The 21,050-nt window shown below is 35.8% G+C and overlaps 1 protein-coding gene across 2 annotated transcripts in view; it reads left to right on the forward strand.

Annotated features, from left to right (window-relative positions):
- The window catches only part of COL21A1 (collagen type XXI alpha 1 chain), a 185,071-nt gene that overhangs the window by 148,142 nt on the left and 15,879 nt on the right, over window positions 1-21,050 (forward strand). For both annotated transcript variants that reach the window (XM_055079962.1, XM_055079961.1), the window contains 3 exons: window positions 16,307-16,351; window positions 18,487-18,540; window positions 20,151-20,204. In XM_055079962.1, coding sequence (XP_054935937.1) covers window positions 16,307-16,351; window positions 18,487-18,540; window positions 20,151-20,204 — 153 coding nt within the window. The remainder of the gene's footprint in view (window positions 1-16,306; window positions 16,352-18,486; window positions 18,541-20,150; window positions 20,205-21,050) is intronic.

Here is a 21,050-nt window from a genome sequence, read left to right on the forward strand (position 1 = left end):
GTAATCTTTGTTGTAGGTTTTTCTCCTTCATCACTTTAAATATGTCATGCCCCTCCCTTCTGGCTTGCAGAGTTTCTTCTGGAATATCAGCTCTTAGCCTTATGGGGATTCCCTTGTGTGTCATTTGTTGTTTTTCCCTTGCTGCTTTTAATATTTTTTCTTTGTGTTTAATTTTTGATAGGTTGATTAATATGTGTCTTGGCATGTTTCTCCTTGGATTTATCCTGTATGGGACTCTCTGTGCTTCTTGGACTTGATTAACTATTTCCTTTCCCATATTAGGGAAATTTTCAACTATAATCTCTTCAAATATTTTCTCAGTCCCTTTCTTTTTCTCTTCTTCTTCTGGGACCCCTATAATTCGAATGTAGGTGCACTTAATGTTGTCCTAGAGGTCTCTGAGACTGTCCTCAATTCTTTCATTCTTTTTTCTTTATTCTGCTCTTCAGTAGTTATTTCCACTATTCTATCTTCCAGGTCACTTATCCGTTCTTCTGTCTCAGTTATTCTGCTATTGATACCTTCTAGAGATTTTGAATTTCATTTATTGTGTTGTTCATCACCATTTGTTTGCTCTTTAGTTCTTCTAGGTCCTTGTTAAAAGCTTCTTGTATTTTCTCCATTCTATTTCCAAAGTTTTGGATCATCTTTACTGTTATTATTCTGAATTGTTTTTCAGGTAGACTGCCTCTTTCCTCTTCATTTGTTTGGTCTGGTGTGTTTTTGCCTTGCTCCCTCATCTGCTGTGTGTTTCTCTGTCTTCTCATTTTGCTTATCTTACTGTGTTTGGGGTCTTCTTTTTGCAGGCTGCAGGTTTGTAGTTTCTGTTGTTTTTCGTGTCTGTCCCCAGTGGTTAAGGTTTTATCAGTTGGTTGTGTAGGCTTCCTGGTAGAGGGGACTAGTGCCTGTGTTCTGGTGGATGAGGCTGGATCTTGTCTTTCTGCTGGGCAGATCCACGTCTGGTGGTGTGTTTTGGGGTGTCTCTGGCCTTATTATGATTTTAGGCAGCCTCTCTGCTAATGGGTGGGGTTGTGTTCCTATCTTGCTAGTTGTTTGGCATAGGGTGTCTAGCACTGTAACTTGCTGGTCCTTGAGTGAAGCTGGGTCTTGGCGTTGAGATGGAGATCTCTGGGAGTTTTTTACCATTTGCTATTACGTGGAGCTGGGAGGTCTCTTGTGGACCAGTGTCCTGAACTTGGCTCTCCCACCTCAGAGGCACAGCCCTGACACCGGCTGGAGCACCAAGAGCCTTTCATCCACACGGCTCAGAATAAAGGGGAGAAAAAAAAAATGAAAGAAAGAAAAAAAGAAGATAAAATAAAATAAAGTAAAATAACATAAAATAAAGTTATTAAAATAAAAATAATTATTAAGAAAAAATTTTTTTAAAGTAATTTAAAAAAAAAGAAACACAGACAGAACCCTAAGACAAATGGTAAAAACAAAGCTATAAAGGCAAAATCACACACAGAAGCATACACATACACACTCACAAAAAGAGAAAAAGTGAAAAAAATATAAATATCTTTGCTCCCAAAGTCAACCTCCTCAATTTGGGATGATTCTTTGTCTATTAAGGTATTCCACAGATGCAGGGTACATCGTTGATTGTGGAGGTTTAATCCTCTGCTCCTGAGGCTGCTGGGAGAGATTTCCCTTTCTCTTCTTTGTTCGCACAGCTCCTGGGGTTCAGCTTTGGATTTGGACCCGCCTCTGCATGTAGGTCGCCTGAGGGCGTCTGTTCTTTGCTGAGACAGGACGGGGTTAAAGGAGCAGCTGATTCAGGGGCTCTGGCTCACTCAGGCCTGGGGGAGGGAGGGGTACGGATGCGGGGCGAGCCTGCGGCGGCAGAGGCCAGCGTGACGTTGCACCAGCCTGAGGCACGACGTGCGTTCTCCTGGGGAAGTTGTTCCTGGATCACGGGAACCTGGCCGTGGCGGGCTGCACCGCCTCCCGGGAGGGGAGGTTTGGATAGTGAGCTGTGCTTGTACACAGGCTTCTTGGAGGCTGCAGCAGCAGCCTTAACGTCCCATGCCCGTCTCTGGGATCCGTACTGATAGCTGCGGTTCGCACCCGCCTCTGGAGCTCCTTTAAGTGGCGTTCTGAATCCCTTCTCCTCGCGCACCAGGAAACAAAGAGGCAAGAAAAAGTCTCTTGCCTCTTCGGCAGCTCCCGACTTCTCCCGGACTCCCTCCCAGCTAGCCGTGGCACACTAGCCCCCTTCAGGCTGTGTTCACGCAGCCAACCCCAGTCCTCTCCCTGGGATCCGACCGAAGCCCGAGCCTCAGCTCCCAGCCCCCGCCCGTCCCGGCAGGTGAGCAGACAAGCCTCTCGGGCTGGTGAGTGCTGGTCGGCACAGATCCTCTGTGCGGGAATCTCTGCGCTTTGCCCTACTCACCCCGTTGCTGCACTCTCCTCTGTGGCTCCGAAGCTTCCCCCCTCCACCACCGGCAGTCTCCGCAGGCGAAGGGGCTTCCCAATGTGTGGAAGGAAACCTTTCCTCCTTCACAGCTCTCTCCCACTGGTGCAGGTCCTGTCTCTATGCTTTTGTCTCTGTTTTTTCTTTTTTCTTTTGCCCTAACCAGGTTTGTGGGGAGTTTCTTGCCTTTTGGGAGGTCTGAGGTCTTCTGCCAGCGTTCAGTAGGTGTTCTTTCTGTAGGAGCTGTTCCACATGTAGATGTATTTCTGATGTATTTGTGGAGAGGAACGTGATCTCTGCGTCTTACTCTTCCGCCATCTTGAAGCTTCTTCTAGGAAACTACATTGTTAATGGCTTCCCTATGTGGGTTTGATGTAAAGTTTAATAACTAGTGAAATAGAGGCTATGTTATAGAATGATCAAAAAAGAGGAATATGAAGGTAGTAGAAAGATAAAAAAGTCACCTACTCGAGTAGTTTAATTAATGTCACTAAATTTAATTTTAGTGACGTTGGTAGAGGAAAATGGAATCATGACATCTTATTATCCTTTTAGGCCATATGTGCTTTAATATCTTTCTCTGGCTAAATAAACTTTAATATTGCCATAAATGAGACTATGAAATTGTATTTCCAAATAGATTCAGTTCTCTTGGTAAGTTTACCTTATTAATTTTTGACAAAATCACAATTCTGTCTTGTACAACAAAGATGTATCTATATGCAATTGAACAAGACTAAATTTGTTTATATGACGGTAGATAAAGATAGGAATTTGGTCATTTAAATTTGTTTTATTATATCTTCAATTTTACATGAATCTTTAGGCTCTCAATTTTACATGAATCTTTAAGCTCTCAATTTTCCTGGAAATTTACTTTAAAGATTATGTAGTATTTAAAGATATAACAATCTTTAGATCTCATGTATTAACATTTTTATATTGGGAAAGTTAACCACTCTTACTGTAGGGAAATAGGTACATGCTCCCTGGTAAGGCTAATCTTGTCAAATGCCAAATTCCTAGCCTTTTTTTTTTTTTTAATGAAAGAAATTGCTTCTTAAACACAGTGTTGTCCTTTCCTAAGAAATATTGATGCCTTTGTCTAACAATGTATCCTTAGTAATGTGTGAAAAATTGTCTGTGGAAATAACCTCCCGAGGCATGAAAACTAAGCAAATGTGTTACTAGTCTCTGAGGTCACAAGTGTGAGTCATGTTAAGAGGCTTCCAGCACTGATCTTCCAGCTTGCAGTATACTTCTTGCTTGTTGTTTTAGATTTTTTGTTATTTTTCTTTTAAGCAAATGATAGCCACAACCATGAAAAAACTTGAAGGACTGATGTTTAACAATAGTTTCTTGGATGAGTTAAGTGTGAGGAAAAAAAATCTTAGAATTTTTTCTGAGAATTTTTTGAAAGATAAAAATGTTACAGGTTAACTATTATTTATTGTACATTTAAATTATATTTTATTCTATAGTTATATTTATTCTTTTTATTTGTTATTTATATTATTTATTATACATTCTTATTTATTTAACTGCTCTTAAATGGGCAAAAAATAAAGAAGTTGTGTTGTAAGTTTGAAAATCTGCCTTCACTTACCCAAATCCTATTCCCATCACCAAAGACAATAACTGTTACTCATTCAAAGAGATTCTTTCTAAACTTTTTCTTTGCATATGCGATGAAAGAAGATTAGAAGTAAATTTGAAAATATTTTTAAAAAATACATAAACAAAGCACACATTTTTAAAATAAAAAATTGTGTCCATTGAAACTTTAACTTCACAATATTATGGACATTCTACCCTATCTGGTTAAAAAAGAGAATATAAAATCAATCTCATCTCATTTTGTTTAAACATGGATGCATTTCATTCAACTTCTGTTGATGCAACATATGTTTTCCTTGCCTGAGGCCACAGTCAGCCCCCAAATTTTTCTTCTTTTAGGGTTAGGGTTTTATTGCATAAAAAAGTTTATGCAATATTTTTGGGAAGGAAGTATTCCTGTAAGTTGAATTTACGACTTCAAAATATAGCCTATGCTTTATTCCTGATTTTAAGCAAGAATGTCTAGTGTTTCATCATGTATGATGTTTACAATTGATTTCTGATTGATTCAGATTCAGGTTTACAAAGTTCTAATGTTAGATTAGTAAGAGTTTTCACTAAATAATGCATGATAAATTTTACAAAATGCATTTTTAGTATCTTTTGAGATTATGTATTGTTCTTCCTCTAAATTATTAATATAGTAACTTGCATGAACATAACATATTAATTGGATATATTTCTTTATGTTCAACACTCATTGCATCCTGAAACAAGCCCTATTTAATCATGCTTTACTTTTGTTCATGTGCTGCTATATTTGATTTACTAACATTATAGTAAATCCATTTGCATTTGTATTAACAAATTAGTTTAGCTTGTAGATTTCTTTTTTAGGTATTATTCTTGACTGGTTTTGTTATTAGGGTTATGATGGCCTCATAATTTGGATTTTGATGAGCTCCAACTTTTTTAATTCCCTGGATAAGTTTAAATAACATGGAAACGATCTGGTCCTAGGATGTCAGATAATACTTCTGTGGTAGGGAAAATAATGACTCCCCCTCCCCCAAAAAATATCCATATCATAATCCCTGGAACCCTGGAGCATGTGAATATGTTGCCCTCTCTGGTAAATGAACATTGCAGATATAATTAAGGTTAATGACCTTGAGAGGAGGATATTATCTTGTATTATCTGTGGGCCCAAACTATTCATGACTAATTAAACATGGAAGAAGCTGAAAGAGGAATGGGTCAAAAACATTCAACTTGAGAAGGACCTGACCGGCCATTGCTGGTGTTGAAGATGGAGGAAGGGGCCATGAACCAAGGAATGTGGATGCCTCCAGAAGCTGGGAATGGCGCTCTGCTTGCAGCCTTCAAGAAAATGGAGACTTTGGTCCCTTCAACTGCAAGGAATTAAATTCTGCCAGTAACCTGAATGGACAGGAAATAGATTCTTCCCTAGAGACTTCAGAAAGCTGTGCAGCCTTGCCAACTCCTTGAATTTAGCTCCTTGCTGGACTTGTGATCTACAGAACTGTAAGATAATAAATGTGTGTTGTGGTAATTTGTCATGGGTTAATAGAAAAGTAATATGAGTTCCTTAAATTTTTTTCCTTTAGTGAATCTATCATCTCATTATTTTTCAATAGGAAAAATGGGGATATGTATCACATAAACATAAAAAGATTCACAATGGGCTGATTTACACAATGAAAAATACAGTGATTTAGATGTAACAGTATAGATAGACATAATATTTCAAAAATATGAGGTTATAGAAGATAGCAAATTAGATACAATTTTCAAATAATTGGTTATTTACTTTTTACCATATAAATTAACTAAGATTAAAAATTCATCTATTTGTTTTCTTCATCAAACTAGCTTCACCTTTGATTTGGTGTTTTAAAATATTTTTGTTTGGTGACTTCTATCATATGTGAAATTGCAAAAAACTTAAAACAATTTGCAGATTTCTCTGAAAAATGGTGTACAACTTCTACTTAGTCACTGAGTCAGCTAGAAAGGTCTTTGAAACATCCATTTTCAGTTTTCTCCTTAAGGAGAAATTCACCATGATTTGTTTTGAGTTATACAGTAACATTCCATGGACCCAAAAGTATAGTCTGCACTTTTCAGGTTTTCAGAGGGTCAAAGCTCACTTTAGAACAACTCTGGTATGATTTTGGAGTTTTTTTTCAAGTGGAATAGTTTTTCAGTTTTACATACATCTACATGCATATGTTCCTTTAACTCACTAAAGTACTTTACGTGCTTGATCTTGGTTGACCGATGTAGAGGGGTAAGTTACTTTCCCAGATTTGGGGGTTCAGGGCAGTTATGTGACTTTCCCACTATGTGGCAGTGCAGATTCTGTCTCTGGCACTCTCAGTCCTCTTCCCCGCATCCTCTGGGCTTTCAGGTATGTTATTTTAATTTGCTAAACATTTTTTTTTTCTTGTCTTGAAAAATGATATTTTTACAACAGCAAAATTGGTTAGAATATCTTCTTGGCTTTTTAAAAAAATAGGAGATTGGGATTAACATATACACACTACTATATATAAAATAGATAACTAACAAGGACCTACTGTATAGCACAGGGAACTCTACTCAATATTCTGTAATAACCTGTATGGGAAAAGAATCTGAAAAAGACTATATATATATATATATATATATATATATATACACACACATATATCAGTGTGCTGTACACCTGAAACAAACACAACGTTGTAAATCAACTATACTTCAATAAAAAAAAAATTATTTTAAGGTGGTAGGTTAACTGTGATTGACCAGCCTCATCCCTAAATTCCTGGCCACATTACACATGAGACAGGACTACATCGACTATATATATATATATATATATATATACACACACACACACACGTATCACTTTGCTGTACACCTGAAATTAACACAACATTGTAAATCAACTACATCCCAATAAAAATTTAAAAAGAAAAAATAATGTAGAGATGACTTTAAGTGCAAAAGAGAAATGCAAGTAACATGAAGCAACTTTGCATGGGCTCCCAGGTAGTCTTCCTTCCTATGATAGCCCTGGTCTCATTCTGTAACTTACTATGTCAAACTGGTGGTATTTCTGTTGTCTATAAACACAAGTAGATCGAAAATATTTACCAAGGCATTTTCTATTAAAATTATTTATCCTTGGGTAATTTGGGCCCAGTCCCATGTGAGTCCTGGTCTGTAGGCTGGGGAGAATAAATTCACCCATTATTACTTAGGTTACTTTTTTCCCCTTAAAGGTGAAAGGGAGTAGTAAAACTGTATTAAGGTATTAAAGGGAGTAGTAAAACTGGTAATTTCCTTATTAAGGATTTATTGCAAGTACTTGTATATTGGTTTCTTTTTGGTCTGGCAGCTATGATTTTGAATTACTTCTCTTTAGAGTTATCTTACCACAAAATAATCCTTTGTACATCATTCATGATGATCTGTCAGTTAGTGTGGAATTTAAAAAAATTGGAAAACATTGTGGACTTACATGTTTGAAGCTTTTAGCTATATTTCTTTCTGAAAAAATAGTAATGAAATATACTTATAATGTTTAAAAAGCAAAAGTTATTATAGTATTTTTTCCCTTTTAAAAAATAAAGTATAGTTGACATGGAATATTACATTAGTTTCAGGTGTACAATATCACTATACTATATTACTATTAGACATTTATGTACATTATGAATTGATAACCACAATAAGTCTAATAACCATTCATCACCATACCAAGTTATTACAACATTACTGACTATATTCCCTGTGCTGTACAATACATCCCCACAGCCCTGTGGTTTATTTATTTTATAACTCAAAGTCTGGGCCCCTTAATCCCCTTCACCTATTTTGCCCAGCACCCCACCTCTCCCCTCTGCTGACCACCACTTTGTTCTTTGTATCTATGAGACTTTTTATGTTTTGTTTAGTTTGTTCATTTGTTTTGTTTTAAGATTCCTTGTATAAGTGAAATCATAAGATATTTGTCTTTCTCTGTCTGACTTATTTCACTTTAGCATAATACTCTCCAGGTCCATCCATGTTGTTGCAAATGGCAAGATTCCATTCTTTGCTTGTAGCTGAGTAATATTCCATTATGTACACATACCACAACTTCTTTATCCATTCATCTATTTATGGGCATTTAGGTTGCTTCCACATCTTGGCTGTTGTAAATAATGCTGCTGTGAACATAGAGATGCATATATCTTTCCAAATTAGTGTTTTTGTTTTCTTTGGATAAATACCCAGGAATGGAAGTGCTGGATCATATGGTAATCTATTTTTAATTTTTGGGGGAACCTCCATACTCTTCTCCATGGTGGGTGCACCAATTTACATTCCCACCAACAGTGCACAAGGGTTCCCTTTTCTCCACATCCTTACCAACAGTTGTTATTTTTTGTCTTTTTTGTAATAGCCATTCTGACAGGTGTGAAGTGATATGTCGTTATGATTTTGATTTGCATTTCCCTGATGTTTAGCGATGTTGAGCATCTTTTTATGTGTCTGTTGGTCTTTCTTGGAAAAATGTCTATTCCGGTCCTCTTCCAATTTTTTAATTGCATTATTTACTTTTTTGATGTTGAGTTGTATGACTCCTTTGTATATTTTGGATATTAACCCCTTATCACATATATAATTTGCAAATATCTTCTCCCATTCAGTAGGTGACATTTTCATTTTGTTGATGGTTTCCTTCTGTGCAAAAGCTTTTTAGTTTGATATAGTCTCATTTGTTTATTTTTGCTTTTGTTGCCCTTAACTTGAGGAGACAGGTCCAAAAAAATATTGCCAGGACCAGTGTCAAAGAGCTTACTGCCTTTGTTTTCTTCTAGGAGTTTTATGGTTTCAGGTCTTACATTTAAGTCTTTAATCCATTTCAAATTCATGGTGTAAGAAAGTGGTCCACTTTGATTATTTTTCATGTAGCTGTACAGTTTTCCCAATATCAATTATTGAAGAGGCTTTCTTTTCCCCACTATATTCTTGACTCCTTAGTTGTAAATTAATTGACCATGTAAGTGTGGGTTTCTTTTTTGGCTCTTTTATGCCAGTACCACACTGTTATGATTACCATAGCTTTCCAGTACAGTTTGAAATCAGGGAGCATTATACCTCCAGCTTTGTTCTTCTTTCTTAAGATTGCTTCAGCTATTCAGTGTCTTTTGTGGTTCCATGTAAATTTTAGGTTTATTTGTTCAAGTTCTGTGAGAAAGGCCTTTTGATATTTTCTTAGAGATTGCATTGAATCTGTACATTTCTTTGGATAGTATGGACATTTTAACAATATTAATTCTTCCAACAGTGAACATGGTATATCTTTCCACTTATTTGTATCATCTTCAATTTCTTTCCCTAATGCCTTACAGTTTTCAGAGTACAGGTCTTTCACTTCCTTGGTTAAAATTATTCCTAGGTATTTTATTCTTTTTCATGCAATTGTAAATGGGATTGTTTTCTTAATTTCTGTTTCTGCTAGTTCTTTTTTAGTATAAAGAAATTCAACAGATTTCTGTACAGTTGACCCTTAAATAATGAGGGAATTAGGAGCACCAACACTCCACTCAGTCAAAAATCTGCATATAACTTTTAGTTGGCCCTCTATATACTCAGTTCCTTCGTATCCGTATCCGAGTTCCACAACCTTGGATTTGGCTAACTGCAGATCATATAGTATTTACTATTGAAAAAAGTCTTCATATAAGTGTACCTGTACAGTTCAATCCAGTGTTCCTCAAGGTAACCGTATAGTAATTTTGTATCCTGCAACTTTACTGAATTCATTGATGAGTTCTAATTGTTTTTCAGTGGAGATTTAGGGTTTTCCATATATAGTATGTCATCTGCAAATAGTGACAGTTTTACTTCTCTTCCAATTTGTATACTTCTTTGTCTTTTTCTTATCTAATTGGACTTCCAGTACTATATTGAAAAAAAGTGGAGAGATTGGGCATCCTTGTCTTATTCCTGATCTTACAGGAAAAGCTTTCAGCTTTTCACTTTGAGTATGATGTTTGCTGTGGGTTTGTCATATATGGCCTTTCTTACGTTAAGATATGTTCCCTCTATAACCACTTTGTAGAGATAGGAACATTTGTTCATTTACATTTAAAGTAATTATTGATAGGTATACTTATTGCCATTTGGTTAATTGTTTTATGGTTGTTTTTATAGTTCTTCTCTGTTTCTTTCTTCCTCTCGTGTCTCTTCCCTTTTGATTTGATGGCTTTCTATAGTGTTATGTTTGCATTTCTCTTTATTTTCTGTGTATCTCTTACAGGTTTTTGGTTTGTATTTACCATGAAGTTCATATATAACAACCTATGTATATAGCAGTCTATTTTAAGTTGATGGTTGTTTAAGTTGGAGCACATTCAAAAAGCACTACATTTTTACTCCCCCAACCATGTTTTATGTTTGTGATGTCATATTTTACATCTTTTTATTTTGTGTATCACTTAACTATTTTAGATATTATGATTTCACTGCTTTTGTCTTTAAAATTCATACTAGCTTTATAGTCGGTTGATCTACTACCTTTACTATGTTTGCCTTTAACATTGAGATTTTTTTTCTTTCATAATTTTCTTGTTTCTAGTGATGACCTTTTTTTTTTCTGTTTAAAGAAGTCCCCTTAGCATTTCTTGTAAGGTTGATTTAGTGGTGATGAACTCCATTAGCTTTCACTTGTCTGGAAACTCTTTATCTCGCCTTCATTTCTGAATGATAACCTGGCAGGGTAGAGTATTCTTTGTAGTAAGTTTTTTTCCTTTCAGTACTTTGAATATATTGTGCCAGTCCTTTCTGACCTGTAAAGTTTCTGTTGTAAAAGCTGATAGTATTATGGAGATCCCCTTGTGTGTAACTATTTGCTTTTCTCTTGCTGCTTTTAAGATGCTCTCTTTAATTTTTGATATCTTAATTATAATGTGTCTTTGGATTCATCTTGTTTGTGACTCTCTGTGCTTCCTGGACTTGGTGTCTCTTTCCTTTGCCAGATTAGGGAAATTTTCAGCCATTATTTTTTAGAATATATTCTCTATCCATTTCTCTCTCTCTTCTCCTTCTGGAACCCCTATAATGCAAATGCTAGTATGCTTGATGTTGTCCCAGAGGTCCCTGAAACTATCCTCATTTGTGTGTGTGTGTGTGTGTGTGTGTGTGTGTGTGTGTGTGTGTCTTTTTTGCTGTTCCTATTGGGTGATTTCCACTACCTTGTCTTCCAGATCACTGATTCTTCTGCATCCTCTAATCTGCTGTTGATTCCCTCTAGTATATTTTTCACTTCAGTTTTTGTATTCTTCTGTTCTGATTGGTTCTTTTTTATATTTTCTGTCTCTTTATTGAAGGTGTCACTGAGTTCAACCATTCTTCTCCAGAGTTCAATGAGCAGCTTTAAGACTATTACTTTGAACACTTTATCTGGTAAATTGCTTATCTCCATTTCATTTAGTTCTTTTTCTGAGGTTACGTCTTCTTCTTTCATGTGGAAGGTATTCCTTCATCTCTTCATTTTGCCTAAGTCTCTATGTCTGTTTCTATGTATTAGGTATAACAGCTACATCTCCTGGTCTTGAAAGAGTGGTCTTATGTACAAGATGTCCCATGGGGCCCAGTGGTGCAGTCCCCTCTGTTCACCAGAGCCAGGTGCTCCTAGAGTATTCCCTGTGTGGGTCACATGTGCCCTCTTGTTGTGATTGGGCTGTGATTGCTGCAGGCACCCTGGTGTGCAGGGCTGGCCCCCTGGAGCAGGAGCTGCTTTGGAGGGGAGCTGGGGCAGTCTGCTGGGTATGATGGGGTGGGAGCTGCTTTAAAGGAGCTAGCCTGGGCAGGTCCTCTGGGGAATGCTGGGCTGGGATGCATGGTGTTAGCTAGGTTGATGAAGAATGACAGAAGTGGTGCCCACCACCCCCAGGCCAGCTAGGTAGAAGGAGAGTAAAAAAGAATGATGCCTGTCCGTGCTTCTGTCCCCAGAGCAAGTTCGACCAGATCCCTGTCCTTCCAGCACCTGCCATAAAATTCGTCAGTGAATCTCCTTCTCCTATGACCCAGATACTGTTTAAGCTACTGTGTCTGTGCTGGGATTTGGAGTGAGTGTAACCCCACTGGTTTTCAAAGCCAGGAATTATGGGGTTCATCGTCCCAGCGCAGGGCCTCAGGCTGGGAAGCCTGACATGGGGCTCACACCCCTCGATCTCCGGTGGCACCTCTCCAGCTGTGATACCCCTCCTGCTTGTGGGTCTTCACAATGGGGATGTGGGTTCTAACTAGACTGCTTCTCTGCCTCTCGATGTGTGGCCTTTTCTTTTTGTTCTTAGTTGTAGAAGGTCTGTCCAGCTAGTCTTCAGGTTGTTCTCAGAGATGGTTGTTCCATATGTAGTTGTGGTTTTGGTGTGTCCATGAGAGGAGGTGAGCTCAGGATCTTTCTAATTTTCCATCTTGATCCTGGAACCCCATAGTAGTATTTTTCTATAATCAAAGTCAGCCAAACATGAAGAGGCAAGGATAATGAATTAGGGGCAATGAAAACCTGTTGGTGCCTCCCAGTGGGAAGCCTTAGATTGCCAAAGTCATCTTGAATACAGTGTAAACTTTGGGGAATGAGGTAGACAAAGGCAAGGTGGAAAGACATGTTAAAAAAAAAAAAAAGATATCCTCAAAATGGAGGAGGACAAATTTTGAGACATGGAAAAGAATTGACTTCATCTATTTTGTGACTTTCAAAGGTCAGGAAGGAGCTGTGAAAAGTCATGAAAATTTGTTCATTTTAGTCCCAGCACTGAGCTAAGTGCTTGTGAGAGCTAATTCATATAATGTAACAATCCTAGAGCTAAGTTCTATTATTTTTTCCCCATGTATAAGATGGAGACACTGAGATTCCAGTTTAAATAACTGGCCTGGAGTCAATCAGCACGAGATAATTGGCTAGCTGACTCCAGCATCTAAACTTTTAACTGCCTCTAGTATGCTCTTTATTAATAATGATTGTAATCTTTGTAACTAATAAGAATGATACTTTCAACATATGTGTTTTGTATTCATTGCATCTTTAATAATGAGCAAATCACCTTTTGATATAGTAGAAGAAAACAATATGCTTCTAATATTTTGACAACTGTATGATATTAAATATCTCTACAACTGTGTAGAAAGGTTGAAATTTTTGATTTAAAAATACCATTAGTTGATTAGATTTGTTTTAAGCACATTGAAATTATTGCATTACTTAACAGCAGATTTGATCCAAGATGCTCTAGTTTCAGGAGTAAAGTATTCCATTGCATGTGGAAATGTATAAAGTGATATCCTGTCTTTTCTAAGTAATGCATCGTAGACACATTTCCTTCATTATAAAGTGGTCTTTAGGAAATAGGGGCCAAACCCTTTATTCTAAATTATGTATTTCTATTTTTAATGACTTTTTTGTTATACAACAATGGTTTAATGGTTACAGAGAAGCTTCTAGAACATTTTTTCATGTCAGCATTCTTTCACCACAGCATTACACAAGATTTTCCATTTGATTTTCTGCTCTTCCTCAAACCCAAACTGAAATCACAGAAGTGGAGGAAATATGTCCCTTTATTCTCACCAAATTAAATTCTTGCTTCTGTCTTTACTTACACATGTTCACAGTTGCCTGAACCCAAAACCACACAGGCCGAAAATGAAATATAAAATAGTTTGCTTGGAAAAACATTTACCCTATGAAGTAATTGTTGCTAAATACTTTTGGATCAACAAACTGGTAACTTTCAAATGGTTTTGAATAATATTTCTACTAATGTAAAATTGGCAAAGTTTAGTCAATTTCAATGAATGTTTTGGGAACCCAGGAAAATATTGTCTAGGAGAATTTTATTAACTAATATAGCTCTGAGTGATTTCAGTTTTTCTGGTGAACCTCTCTCTCAACAGTTTTTTATTCCATGCATGCTCATGTCTTTATATTAGTTTTGCCAAGAATTGCTTTTATAAATCAGTTTTACATTTTGTTTTTTAATATTATATAGTTTTATGTATTTTTTGCTTGGTATTTATAAAGTAAGTATTTAGTAGTTCTTGGTATAGTTGGACCTAGAAGACATTATGACTTTTTTTCATACCTATGACATATATTCATGTTTTACTAACTTATGAACACAGGCAGTAGGAAAAGGGATCTATTTTTTTCCTAATCTGAGATCCCCCCCAAATACTCTCAATATCGGATATGTTGAAATAATGTAAGATTTGTGGCTATGTCCTACTGCAGACCATGCTCAGAATTAGAATTATTCAGATAAAAGGTGTTAAATGGAATTCAGGGAGTGACCTGGGTGGGGGGGGTGCTCTCAAGATCTCCTGGGAGGTGAGGCCAGGGCACTGCTTGGGCATAATTTTATTTTTCCCCAGAGTGAGAATATAGCCTTGCTGACAGTGGGATTGGCTGCAAAAACAAGAGTAACTAATTCCTACTAATATAGATTGTGTAAGAGCATTGAAACTTGATTAGGGTTGAAACCTTAAGTAACAAAGAGTTCTGTGCAGCACGAAATTCAGCTTCTCAGGTCTGAGAAGTATCAGGGCAACTGCAGGATCACTTTAGAGATTCTCGGGGCCAAGCAACATGGCATTGACACAGCTGCAGAACCATGTATGGCCACCTTGCATCTGATAAGATTCTACAGACAGATTTTATTTGAATTTTATTTAAATTCAGAACTTAATCATTATGGTGAGTTTGTATGAGTGTGTATTTGAATGGGAGTTGGTTCTGGGTGGTTTCATGCCAAATCGTGGTCTATTGAAATGGAAGCCTTTATTTTGAACAATATTAACTTTGATTGTGTTGAGAGTATGCATTTTCTGCCTTAGAAAGGATACAATTCGTTTCACTCTGTTTTCTTTATACTAGTAACTCAATTATTTACTCTTGCTTTATGTTTAGAGTGCTGATAGGGTATACTGTGCTCATGTTTTATAATGTTACTTTAAATTTTTATATCGTTTTATGTTATTCTCTAGTTAGTATGTTTATAAAGCAACCAGAACGCTAGTCCCTTGTTGATGGGCGTTGGTCTCATACAACTTTTCTCTGCAAAGGAGGTAGTGCCATGGCAAACTAATTGAGCTAAATAGGATCAAACTGAATTCCAGTTTATCATTTAAGTTTGGATTTTAAAACTAGAACTGTATGCCATATCTTGCACTGTAATTGTGGCTACCACATGGACCAGTATTGTATTAATAGTCAAGATTTGAAAATCAAAACAATGGCAGACTTTCCCTGTTGTTGAAGATACTTGATCTAGTTGCCCTGATTTACTGAGGACCACTGCTGTTCTTTGAAAGCCCTGAAGATGCAGAGGGCTTTCAAAGAAATACTGATGGTGCCCAATTTCCCTGTCCTTTGAATTCCCTTTTCTGCCAAAGTCAATACATATATATATATAAACAGATGTTGTTCATTATTTCAATTGAAGTATCATCAAGAAAGGAGCTAAGAAAAATGAAAAAGAAATAAAAATTAATTAGTACCATCACTGTTTGTTTGGGGTGATAAATGATCATTTTGGAAAATGCAGTGAATGACAATAGAACTGCTTTCCCGTTATTAAACGTGCTCACATTATTCTCAAATTCAGACAATTAGCATTAATTTTCTCTAAATCTTGCTAGAGAACTCATACATTTGGTCTCAGCCATGTGAAAGAGTTCTTTATTTCTTTCTTTCTGTCTCTCTACAAACTGGTCTGCATATGCTCCACAATTTTATCAGCAAGGGAATCATTAGGAGAAAGATTGCCATGCCTTATACAAGGAGTTAGGTTCCTGTGTGTTTCAAGGCTCAATTTGGAGGAAATTATTTAGTTTCATTAGTTTTCAATTATGGTTGTGAGACTATGAGGGCCTTTGGAACTGTTGTACAGAATCTGAACTCCTATGATTTGACAGTCTTTTTGCATTAATCATTATAAGTAACATAAGAAAGTGTTCAAATGAAATATCCTTCATATTTTATCACTTATGTTGGTCTGAAAGAAGAGCCAAGATTAATATCTTCATAGCTTCTTTTTTTTAAAGTCTGTATTTAAAACTTTAAATATCAGTAGATGTTCATATAATATTAAATCTCATAAATTTTTTCTTTTCCAAAATTTGATTAATATAAGTAGTGGTTTCATGTAGTCAAGAGATATGTTTGATGATTTGCATTATTTACAAGTTAAAACTCCAATTATGGCCTATTCTTCTTTAATGATACAGTCTAAATCTTTTAAATTAAAAATCTACTTTATTTCTTTTTAGGGAATCCCAGGATTTCCTGGAAACCAAGGATTAATGGGACAAAAAGTAAGTACTAATGAAAGTTGAAAGATTTGGGCCTGGAATCTGATTATGAAAAGGGCAAAGTGGTGATGTCTTTTCACATAGAATACATTTTACCACATTCATGGCAACAGTTAATGGTTCAAACATGATATAATTTCAGAAGCTATTATTTTGACCTTACAATTAGTTTTTGTTGTTGTTTTATACAGATATAAATTTGGGTTTACATACATGCTTTCTATTTTACTTAGTTCCTTTCTATCTTGTGCTCTTAGACCATACTTTTGGGATAATTGTGCTACTTCCTGAACTGTATTTTTAGAAATTCTTTTAGTACAAATACTTTGGTTATAAACTTTCAGTTTTTATTCAATTACCAGTATGTTTTTGAGAGAGGATTTTGTAGTGTATACAATTCAAGATTGATGATTATTTCCTCTTATTACACTGAAATGTTTCTACTGTCATTTCCTGGCTTCCATGGTTAACTATAAAAAAGCTGCTTTTGTTCTAATCATCATTCTTTTGTAAGTGATCTGTCCCTTCTTTGGGGATTCTTTTAAGGTACTTTATTTGTTTTTAGTGTTCTTAAAACTCACTGCGATGTATCTAGAAATGGATTTCTCTTTATTCATCCGGGTGGGAATTTAGTTTGCTTCCTGGCTCTGTAGAATTATTTCCATTATCTCTGGAAGACATGAGCTGTTAATCTCCATGCTACTTCTCTTCATCTTCTGCTCTACCCTCTTTCTGGAATTCTAGTTAGACATATTTTATTCCTTCTAATTTTGTCCTCTACATCTCTAAATTGCTTACTTCCATATCCTTGATTCTTAAATTCTGGTTAAATTTTTTGGATATATTTTCCAGTCTATTTATTCTCCCTTTACTGTGTCTAATCTGCTGTTTAAGCCATCAATTGATTTTTTAAAAAATCTAAACAATCATATTTTTCATTTCTAGAATTTCAAATTTTAATAACATCTTTTTATTATTTTTTTAATGGAAGTATAGTTGATTTACACCATTGTGTTAGTTTTGAGGGACAGCAAAGTGATTCAGATAGATATATATATATACATCCCTGTGCTATAACATCTTTTTATTCTTGATAGTCTAGTCTCTTGTTCTATCTTCAGTCCTAGTAGTCTTTCATGATTCCATTCTTTCATTTGTAAAGATTTCACATATAGTTCTAAATTCTCTTTCTAGCCATTCTGACAGCTGCGGTTCATTGTTTTTCCTCTTGATTCTCAGTCTTCTGAGACTGAGAATCAAGTCTTCTCAGTGGTTTTCTGCCTCTCCTGTCTTAATTGTTGATGCTGAGCTCATTGCTTCATCCTAGTTAGTGGGCGTCCTGTCAGCCTAACTGGGGCATGGAGAGCCTCCTGCTGGTAGCCACGAGTACCATTTCAGTGCCCTTTGAGGGTCCTGAGCCGTTGTAGGTACTAAAGATTCCTGCCCTCTCCCCATGGCTGGCCAAGTGTTCAGTTTCCTAAAAGCTGAGCATGTCCCCTCAGACACCTCCAGCCCTCTTGTTTCCTGCAGCTCAACTTCTAGCGAGGTTTCTGCACACTTCCAAATCCTCATAATCACAATCATAACCGAGAGTATATTTTATTAAAGTGAGGGATCTTTGAAGACTTCTCCTGCTTCTCAAAGAGAATAGTCTTTCCAGGGTTGTTGTTCTGGAATCAGAAAATCCCTTGGAGCATCAGGTCAGCCACAATCCCAAAATCTGAAGTCTAAATGCTATTAAATTATGTCCTAATTTTTCTTAATCTGTACTTACTATCATAGATCTTAAATTATGGTAAATAAGAAATTTTTTCACCTGATTTTTTTCCCTCTGTTGTCTCACCTCACCAACTGTGTGTGAACTGCTAGGTCTTCCATTGAAAGAATAACAGTGCCGCTCCTGATTTCCTAATGAAAATATTTTCCTTAGTAATTCCACAGAACCTAGGCCTACATCTTTAAGGTGTTAGATTCCTGATTTTTTACCTTGCATTGCTTTGTCTTACAGTAGAGGAAGGAAAGGCAGATACATTGGGCTGATTGATATTGAGTTCTCATTTCATAATGCTTTGGTAGGAAATTTCTAAATATGAATTGATACTCTGCAATTTTAAACTTGATCTGTATTTGATTTTTAGGGAGAAATTGGGCTTCCAGGACCACTAGGAAAAAAAGGAGCTCCGGGGATACCTGTATGTTAATGTCATTATTATTACTGGGGTGTTTGAAATATTGTCATTATGTACCAGGGGTTCTTATTCTGAAATTCAAAAAACTGGTGGGAGGATTCAGCCATGAGATTTTTGGGATCCACAAATTCCATGCATTTGTATGAAAACGATTATGTTCATTTTTCTAGAGGAGTCTAGATTTCTTCAGATTCTCAAAAAGTTGGCTACCCAAGTAAGGATTAAGAACGCTTATGTAGATAAACCAGAAAACAAATATCCTAGCTAAAAAAAAATACTGAGTACCATGAGACGATCTAAAACTCAATAAATATTCTTTGTTATTTTTTAGAAAATTTACAGATTTATTACACTAATGAGGGAGAATATATTCAGAACAGGTATTATAGGAAGATCCTAAATTAGTGAACAAGTAATTTTGGAAGTTTTGGGAGTAAAGGGACATATGAGTATGATATTAGAAATTATGATAATCCTATGGTGTATAGGACTCCATAAAATATTTCTAAAAGTAAATTGTTAGAAGCGATGTGTATTTTAATCTATGAATCAAATTGCCTGTAATAGCTTTTTTTTAAGTAAAAAAAAATGGACAGTTTATGACCTTCCATTTAATTATGTAAGTTAAAAAAGAAGATATTTTACCCAGTGAAAAGATTTGATAAGATCTTGGTGAAAGATTTGAATGGAATATTCTTCCTCTACCTCCATCATCAAGACCAAATTATTTTTTCATTGAAATATTAAATGAAACTTGATTATTTACCAGTATTTAAGTTAGCCTCCAGAAAATGAAGGCATTGACTAGAACTTCATTGAACTTCAAGAATATCTATATTTAATATTTCTAATATTTCAAACACTATGCTATGACTAGTATATTTTACATTTTATAGTTGTAATAAATCCTGAATTGATAGCAAACCATAGTAGTGATGACATGCTGTTTTCAATGTGACTATACTGAGATTCTGTTTTCTGATGATGCTAATTGAATATTTTTTTGCTCATCACATTTCCTTTGCTGTGATTAAGAGAAAGCAAATGTTTTTTATATATGTAATAGTATTTAAATAGAATCTAAATTAAATTAGTTCCTTGTTGCTAGAGTAGTTATCAGTGTCTTATTTTGAATTATATGGTTACTAAAAATATGGCCATTTGTAACTTGAATAGACATTCTTACATTCAGAGAAATTATTAGATTTTAATTCTTTAAAATCATTATTCAAGAAAAGAGAAAACGTAAGTAAAATTGACCAAAATAACATCTATGAAGAAATCTAGTTCTTGGCCATCATGAGAAAGGAAGAAAGTAGAGTGTAGAAAAAAGAAACTTTTTCTTTTTTGTCTCTTACTAGCTCTCCAGTCATTTTTGCTATTTGTAGGTGATTTAAGCAACCAAGTTACAAGGGCTTTGCCAGCCTTCATGTTATCTTGCATAGTTTGATGCTTTATTATCCTTTATTTGGATGTGTGTAGGGATGTTTCCAATATCTTGCATTATATTTTAGTGGATTGATTATTATGGTAATATATAACTTGAAAACTGATTGAATATTTTAAAAATATTATTCTCTAAATTGCTTTTGCAATTTCCACTTAAAATGTAGGGTTTGATGGGAAGCGACGGCTCACCAGGTCAGCCTGGAGCCCCAGGATCTAAGGTAAAGAAAATTAACTTAACAAGATTGAGGGCTTTGTGCAAAATGACCATTTAGGTACTTCAGTCAAAGTTTTAACTACATTGATTTTATTTTGAATGTGGTTTGAATTCTATGAACAAGCACTTGTAGGAATGAAGTCTTAGGCAAAAACTTAGCATATAAAACACGCTAATGTAAAGCAGGCCTGGTTTAAGCTGGAAAAGGTCCACGATCCTGCATGACTCAGCCCTCTTCCCTTACTGGCAGCTCAGGGGACTGAGGAATACCCAGAGCTCTATGGGGCTGTGTACCCAGCCCACCATCTAGAGCATCTGTAGTGACCACTGTGGGTAACTTTACCAACTTCCAAGTCCTCTTCTTGGTTTTTTATTTAGTGGAATGTATGTGGAATTTTTATTTGTAAAATTCCTTGTAGTGAGTTTTATTCTCCCTCGGGACTGTGGATAAGATGGCACATTATCTTAACTTTCACATTTAAAAAGTAAGGCATGCTTGACAATATAGTTAGGTGTCAGGTGAGGTTATTCTTAAGGTAGAATTGGAACTCTGAGTACCATGATTCGACCGTTTTCTAGGTGTACAGAGTCATGTGTAGGAGAATTTCTTTTTATTAGAGGATCAGATTTTTATTAGAGGATCAGACCGGGTACCTTCTGGCTCAACTCAAGAAACTATTCTCGACTACTTAATAAGTAGAGTCTAGGATAGCGTTCCAAAAGGAAGTGATGGAATTGCTGTTTTGGAAGCCTTCAACCTTTAACTAGACCAGGGAAATAGATCCTGACATACAAAATGAGTAGATGGCCTAATCTACCCTACTTTTAATTCTAAAGTTCCTAGAGAAAG

This window comes from Physeter macrocephalus, chromosome 18, assembly GCF_002837175.3.
Source record: "Physeter macrocephalus isolate SW-GA chromosome 18, ASM283717v5, whole genome shotgun sequence".
In the NCBI taxonomy this organism is placed as follows: domain Eukaryota; kingdom Metazoa; phylum Chordata; class Mammalia; order Artiodactyla; family Physeteridae; genus Physeter; species Physeter macrocephalus.